This window comes from Amphiura filiformis, chromosome 18 (genome assembly GCF_039555335.1).
Source record: "Amphiura filiformis chromosome 18, Afil_fr2py, whole genome shotgun sequence".
NCBI lineage: Eukaryota > Metazoa > Echinodermata > Ophiuroidea > Amphilepidida > Amphiuridae > Amphiura > Amphiura filiformis.
Genome location: NC_092645.1, coordinates 52948157 through 52955360, shown reverse-complemented (window position 1 = coordinate 52955360; position 7204 = coordinate 52948157). Strand labels below are relative to the sequence as shown.

The following is a 7204-nucleotide window of genomic DNA, read 5'->3' as shown; positions in this document are numbered from 1 at the left end:
CAATGGGAGCCTCAACTACCTTGATACTGATCATAGTAATAGCATTGCTGAGTTTCGTAATCGCAGTTCTTTCAAGTTTTGTTGTAACTAATCGTCAAAGCAATAAGACTCTACTACCATGCGATATCATCCAAGATTGGCAAATCGTAATAGTCGTGACATATTACGGCGCTTTGATACCAACTCTCACATTGATCATCATTCTGAACATCAAAATGGTTCTGCACGTTCGTAATCAACAACGGAGAATAGTAATTCTACAGCCGCAGGATAATTCCACCGGTGCGCATGCACACAAGAGCACAATCTCCTCAGCAATACCCATGCCGCGACTAAAGCAGGGGAATGTCTTCGAAGTGCCTGAAGATCCACTTCCATTGAAAGCGGGGCCCTCCACGTCCAATGGCAGATTTGCAAATCGGGTATCACCCATATGTCAGGTCTCTCCGACAGATCTTAAAACACCATCTCGGGTGCTGCAAACTTCTGCCCAGCCAACGGAAAGGCAACAATCGCGTGATTTTCAGCAAAAAACTCTCAACCGCATGACTAAGACCTTACTGCTGACAACCAGCACATTTGCTTTACTATGGCTACTCTGTTTATTCATTCACAGTATCCCAAATGATGTCTTACTTCAGTTAGCAACGGCCAATCCCTCTTTGACGTCTTTTCTAATCTTTGTTGCACAACTACAACGATTCAACCATTTCATCAATCCTATCATATATGGATTCATGTGCACGAGCTTTCGCGTGGAATTTCGACGTTTGCTTCGTATCAATCAGGGGTAACTAACAAACGGACATGGATGGTGGATGAAGTTTAGGAGGCCCGGAGGGTTAAGGCTTCCAGAATAAAAGCAAGTGTCAGGCCCCCGTGTGTTTTTAAAAAAGAGATATGCAGTTGTGCCTCTTAGATCTGTCTTAGAGATTAAAAACACTCCACTTGAATATGTAAATGATGCAAAAATTCTTGGCATCTAGATTCAAAATAATCTCAAATGGGACAAAAACACTGCGCATGTTGAAAAAGTTTGGTTTAACCACCAAGAGCTGATTACAGTGTACATATCGTATTATATGAACTATATATTTTACATTATTGTGACACAGCATGGCACTCATCTTAACTGCTGGTCAGTCTAAAGTACTTCAACAGCTTCAGAGAAGAGCTTGCAGGATAGTCCTGGTTAGGAATTCCACATCTTATCATGCTTATTCTGAAGCACTGAGTTTTGTCACCTGGACTCTCTCTTTGACAGGAAGGTGGCCGGATCTTTGTCTGAGGTTTGCTGAAGGGCTCTCCAATACTCAGAACAAAAGATCCTATGACAAATACGCATCTTCACCATTATATCGTCTAGAATTCTAATTGGTATTTATAGTGATTTGAGACTATACTTTTTGTTCTTTGCGTCAAGCTAAATAATTCAAGACCATTTTTTATTTCAATCACAGAGATTTAAAATTCGACCAATGTACAACAGAGTGTTGACCTTTTGCATATTCCACCCTCTAACTCGTTAACTTATTGTCATAGAGATCTTTTTGTTCCTTGTGGGTGTGGGTGTGGGTGATGAACATTAATGCAATATTAATTTATTTGTCAAAAAGTAAACATCGCAGTTTAACAAATAACGGTAGAATGAAAGCGCTGGGTGATAATTTTTGTATCATTATTACAGGTTTAAATAATTTAACCAATTTAAATAAATATTATTTATCATTTCTGCAGATTGTGGGGTTTTTAGTTCAAAAAGATTGCCGGGAAAAGGTGATATGTTTTAAACAGCGTTTCCGTTTAGAATATAGATATTTAGTGTGGATATTGCTGTTCGTGATTTTAATTTATGTAATTTTTCATCCGACAGTTTTCTCCAAGGTCCATAGAGGACGCTTGCCAATTGCGATATCTTTAAAAGTATAATGTTTTGGAAAAAGTAACTACCTATTTCTTTATAGGTTACTAAATAATTCATATCAACTATTACAGACACTATCAGATTGAACGAGCAAGTGATGGCAATCGCCGAATTTTGCGATGCATCGCTCATCGCTTTTGTATTTATACTAAATCACGGCGATCGCGATTGCAGATCCCAAATAAAATATTCAAAAGGCCCCCCAACAAAATTTAGAACATACATTGCTGTCAATAATAATTGCTTTGCAATAATTCATCTCCAAAAGTTAAATTGATTGGCAAATTAATAGATTCAGTTGATAGGAATGGATGATTCGTTCGCATGTCAAGGGACATCGCTCCGGAGTTAAGATTTCTTCAACTCGTATAAGCGACGTCGATATTTGTATTGTTTAATCGGCTTGACGCTCTGAAAATGGAAGTAAACACTGAGCATGCGTGAAAATAGCTGAATATAAATTCAGCTTTTGCATGTTCAACGTGGTGGATAAAAAACTACCACTACATTTGTCCATGTATTCCAACTAATTTATGTAAATAATGCCTATCGCTTTGTTATCGTAAATTAATTTTTTTTTGACATCATTCTCCTTATTTTGGCCAAAAAGGAAATGCTTTACTTACCTCAAACTTCAGACTATCCACCACGAATGGGTTGTAATGACATCAGGGCTTGTTTTGAGATATTGTCCATTAAAAGTCAAAAGACAATTGAAAATCTCCCAACTCTCTTACTAACTTTTACTGCATTGCAAACAAGCAACAGGAACATGTAATTCATCATTATTATAAATTTATATAGATATTCTCTGTGATAATTTAGCCCAAAACCAATTGTTCCAGGACGGACCGGCCCAAGTAACTAATTAATTGAATTGCCCACAGATACACAAAATTAAAGTAAAAAAGTAAATTAATTAATTAAAACCGAATTTTAGGTTTTTAACTTGGGGCGGGCTTTGAGACAAACTAATAAGATTAGTGTGATAGATATTGACTCCGTGGAAAGGCTTGAAAATGAGGGAGTTTCGTAAAATTCTTTTATTAAAAAAAACGGAGCAGTCAATTTTCAAAATTCAAAAAGTATGTGATAGCTGATATGTTCTTCAACATCATCGGCTATTTAGTTACGTTTGGTTTGTGCGTTAAAGTACCCAAAAATCAGTTTCCGACGATACAGTTCTTTCAGGGGCACCCTGTATATAAATGCAACATACACTAAACATACTTATTCATCATCCGAAGCTTACTGTCGAAATCGTGCCAAACAATACGCCGGCAACTTTCAGTGTGAGGGAGTGTGGGAGTGCCGGACATTTTGAAATTCAGGATTGCAACCTACCCAGGGTGATGTCAGCACAATATTCCATATTTATCAAATCCGAACAAGTTTATGATAGTCTAGGGGTTTGTGTCATTTCGTGTGAATTTCATGTTCATTTATTTTTTAAACTGGAATCCAATAAATTTGTATTAATTAATCATTTATCTTCTGACCTTCACACCGCATATTTTGAATTCAGCATACCTGAATTGACCAAAATAATTGGGCTGCCAGCTTTTACGCCCGCTTAATTCTTATATAAATAAGCACATATCTTGAAAAAAAAACCAGTCTATCACGAGTGGGCTGTAATGACGTCGGAGCTTTGTTTTGAATTATGGACCATTGAACATTGAAAGATTTTCCAACTCTCTTGCTCTTTTTTTAACACCATGCAAACCAGCAACAAGGACATGTCATCATTGTTAAGCCAATTTTGAAACGAATTTGCCCATTCAATATGTAAAAAAGTGAAATTACCGGCATTACATGCCATTTTTGGTGGACGGTCACATATATATTTCGATTCCTCTACGTATTACTTAAATATGCCTATTTTATTTCTATATTCGTAAATTTGGCAGCATCTACTCTACTAAATGGATTTTATATTCACCACCGATTATCTTACCATCTCTCTAGCAGCTATTGGTAGAATTTGATTGCCAGGTGGGGCATCAATAATAGCTCTTTCTGTGTGGCAAACAGGGCCGTTCCGACCATTAGGCCAGGTAAGGCGGTCGCCTAGGGCGGCAAACGTAGAGGGGCGCAAAAAGAAAAAAAAAAACGCGAATGGAGAAAGAAAAGGGAAGAAAAAATGACAGCGCCTCCCTTAGGGGGCGCCGAATTGACCAATTCAGGATCGATTCTGCGCCCCTCCAAGTGATAAAAGTCAAATTTTTCGAGCGCTTCGCGCGCATTTCCACAAAATCATTTGCAATATCAATTTAAGACCGATATTCAATATCATTATTACCAAAATTAATTAGTGGTAAGCCATATTTGTGCACATTTTTGCTCGCTCCGCGCGCAATTGTTTCAAGAATTAGGGGGGTTTTCAAGGGGGGTAACCCCCTTAACACTTTTTTGGTATGCTCTGGTGAGGCGGCAGGGAGAGGCTTTGCCTAGGGCGGCAAAATCCCTAGGAACGGCCCTGGTGGCAAATACGCCTATAACAAGTCTAAAGTATAAATATTTTGGATTTTTTACAAAACTAGGTGAATTTGTACTCACTACAACTATTTAGTCCTACACATCGGAGGACCTCATCAGGTATGACTAATATTGTCATCTGATCCACTTTTACTACTTAAGTCTGCAAGGAAACCAAGAAAAACCAGAGACCACTCAAACCTGTCTGCCGAGACAATGGATCAGATGTACCGTATCAGTTATCTGAGATGAAGTCCTCCGTTGTGTAGGACGAAATATTGTAGTGAGTGAAAAACAAAAATACACTTGGTTTTGTCAAACAAAAATCCAACATGTTTATTTACTGAACAAAACTGATGAATCTATTCAATGAAGTCTAAAAATATATTTGCGCTACATCATACCAGCTAAGGGACCAATTAAAGTTTTCTATCCACAAAATAAAAACACTGAGACTAGTAGTAGATACTAATCAATATTTAAACAGTCTTAATATACATATAATGGCGTGGCATCGTCGTTTATACGAAGAAACAGCATTATATGTCCAAGGCTTTCGCTCGGCAGAAGTTGAATAATAAAGTATGATATCATTTCTTTCTAACCAATTATAAACGTTCAATAATACTTGCAGTATTCATGGCATTGGGGTTTTTTGGGTTTTTTTTTTGGGGGTGTTGGGGTTTTTCTTTTTGTCTTTAAAAAGAATACCGCTCCTAGTACAGAGCTTGCCAAAGGCAAGCTACACTATCACTAGGCAAGCTACTTTAGTCACCAACCAGCACTTCCCTGTCACTAACAAGTAGGACCACGATGCAGCATTACTGTCTACCCAAAGATATTGGTCTACCCCACCCACCAACCGCTCAAGTCCACTCACCGAGGCGAAGCCGAGGGCCGGTCTTTACTATAGTACCAGAGGGCATATGTCATGTGTTTTTTTTGTTTTGTTTTTTCAATTGGATGGAAAATAGGTCGGCTTTGGAGCAAAGCTATTACCAGGTTTAGATCAATCATTCTAGACATATTTAACTTTATCACATTCAACATAAACCACAGTTTCGGGAAATTTGTTACAAAGTAAAGAAAGCTGTTGAAAGTAATTGCCTTAAAGAGCAATTTAATATAAAATGATCTTATTAAGTTTCAATAGTTGATTTAAAAGTATATATGGCCGGCATTGTATTGAAAGTCAATCGTTGTGTTCGTTTTAAATCAAATTTACCAAAAAAAAGGCTTTTCAATGTGTCAATAAGATAATCAAAAAACTGATTGCTATCATTATTATGACGAACTCTAATTGCTCGTAACCATGGTAACTATGTATGATACTGAACATTGTACGAGAAATCCGTCCCCTTACGTCACGTCATCAATATTATCTATATAGGTCTACATGTTGACCACGTGACTGTTGACTGATTTTTTGTTTACAATTTTGGTGCAATTTTTCAACACTTGATGAGGTTGTCATACACCCACATCAACCACCAAGGAAATGACTTTACACACCAGAGTTGCTTGCTTATCACTTACTCAAGACATGCAGACATGAATCTCCTGCAATATGAAGTGGTATATGTCATCATGGAAGCTCTTACCGGGATTCTTGGCATATTCGCCAACGGTCTTGGGTTACTTGTGTTCCTACAAAGCTCCGTCACGAAGATTCAGCAGTGATCCTAATCATAGCGTTAGGGATTGGTGATATACTGTACAGCGTCGTATCTGCACCATTACAAGTGAGCATTTTCATATACCATGATATTGTCCATCACGGAAACAACTCTTCCACCGGCTCGCGGCCAGATCAATAGTGTAAATCTGAATTCAGTGCGGATTTAGCCATTGAATTTTACACATTATTACTACATGCGTTAATCGCCGTAAACAGATTTTGCGTTGTTTGCCGATCACGCGCAATGGGAGTCTCAACTACTTTGATACTGCTCATAGTAATAGCATCGCTGAGTTCCGTGATTGCAGTTCTTGCAAGTTTTGTTGTAACTAATCGTCAAAGCAGTGAGACTCTACTACCATGCGATATTATTCAAGATTGGCAAATCGTAATTGTCGTTACATATTACGGCGCTTTGATACCAACTCTCACTTTGATCATCATCCTGAACTTCAAAATGGTTCTGCACGTTCGTAATCAACAACGGAGAGTATTAATTCTACATCCTCAGGATAATCCCACCGGTGTGCAAGCACACAAGAGCGTAATCTCCCCTGTAATCTCCATACCGCAACTAAGCCAGGAGAATGCCTCAGAAGTGGCTGAGGATTCACTTCAACTAAAAGCGGTGCCCTCCACGTCAAATGGCAGGTTTGCAAATCGGATATCACCCGTATGTCAGGTCTCTCCGACAGATCTTAAAACACCGTCTCGGGTGCTGCAAACACCTGCCCAGGCAACGGAAATGCAACGACCTCATGATTTTCAGCAAAAACTCTCAACCGTATGACTAAGACCTTACTGCTGACAACCACCACATTTGCTTTACTCTGGCTACTCTGTTTATTAATTCACAGTTTCCCAAATGCTGTCTTACTTCAGTTAGCAAAGACCAACCCTTCTTTGATGTCTTTTCTAATCTTTGTTGCACATTAACCATTGCATCAATCCTATCATATATGGATTCATGTGCACGAGCTTTCGCGTGGAATTTCGACGTTTGCTTCGTATCAATCAGACGTAACTAAGTATTAACCATCTTAAAGATGAAACGTCATGGATCTTGAATGTACAAACAAGTTTTGATTTTACTGCCGACATTTTAAGTTATGTCCCCTAATCCA

The 7204-nt window shown here is 38.4% G+C and overlaps 1 protein-coding gene across 1 annotated transcript in view; it reads left to right on the top strand.

Annotated features, from left to right (window-relative positions):
* Positions 1–4671, top strand: part of LOC140139637 (uncharacterized) — a 26421-nt gene extending 21750 nt beyond the window's left edge. Inside the window, exon 7 of the mRNA XM_072161341.1 lies at positions 4565–4671. Within this exon, the coding sequence (XP_072017442.1) occupies positions 4565–4671 (107 nt within the window). The remainder of the gene's footprint in view (positions 1–4564) is intronic.
* Positions 4672–7204: the final 2533 nt, after the last annotated feature.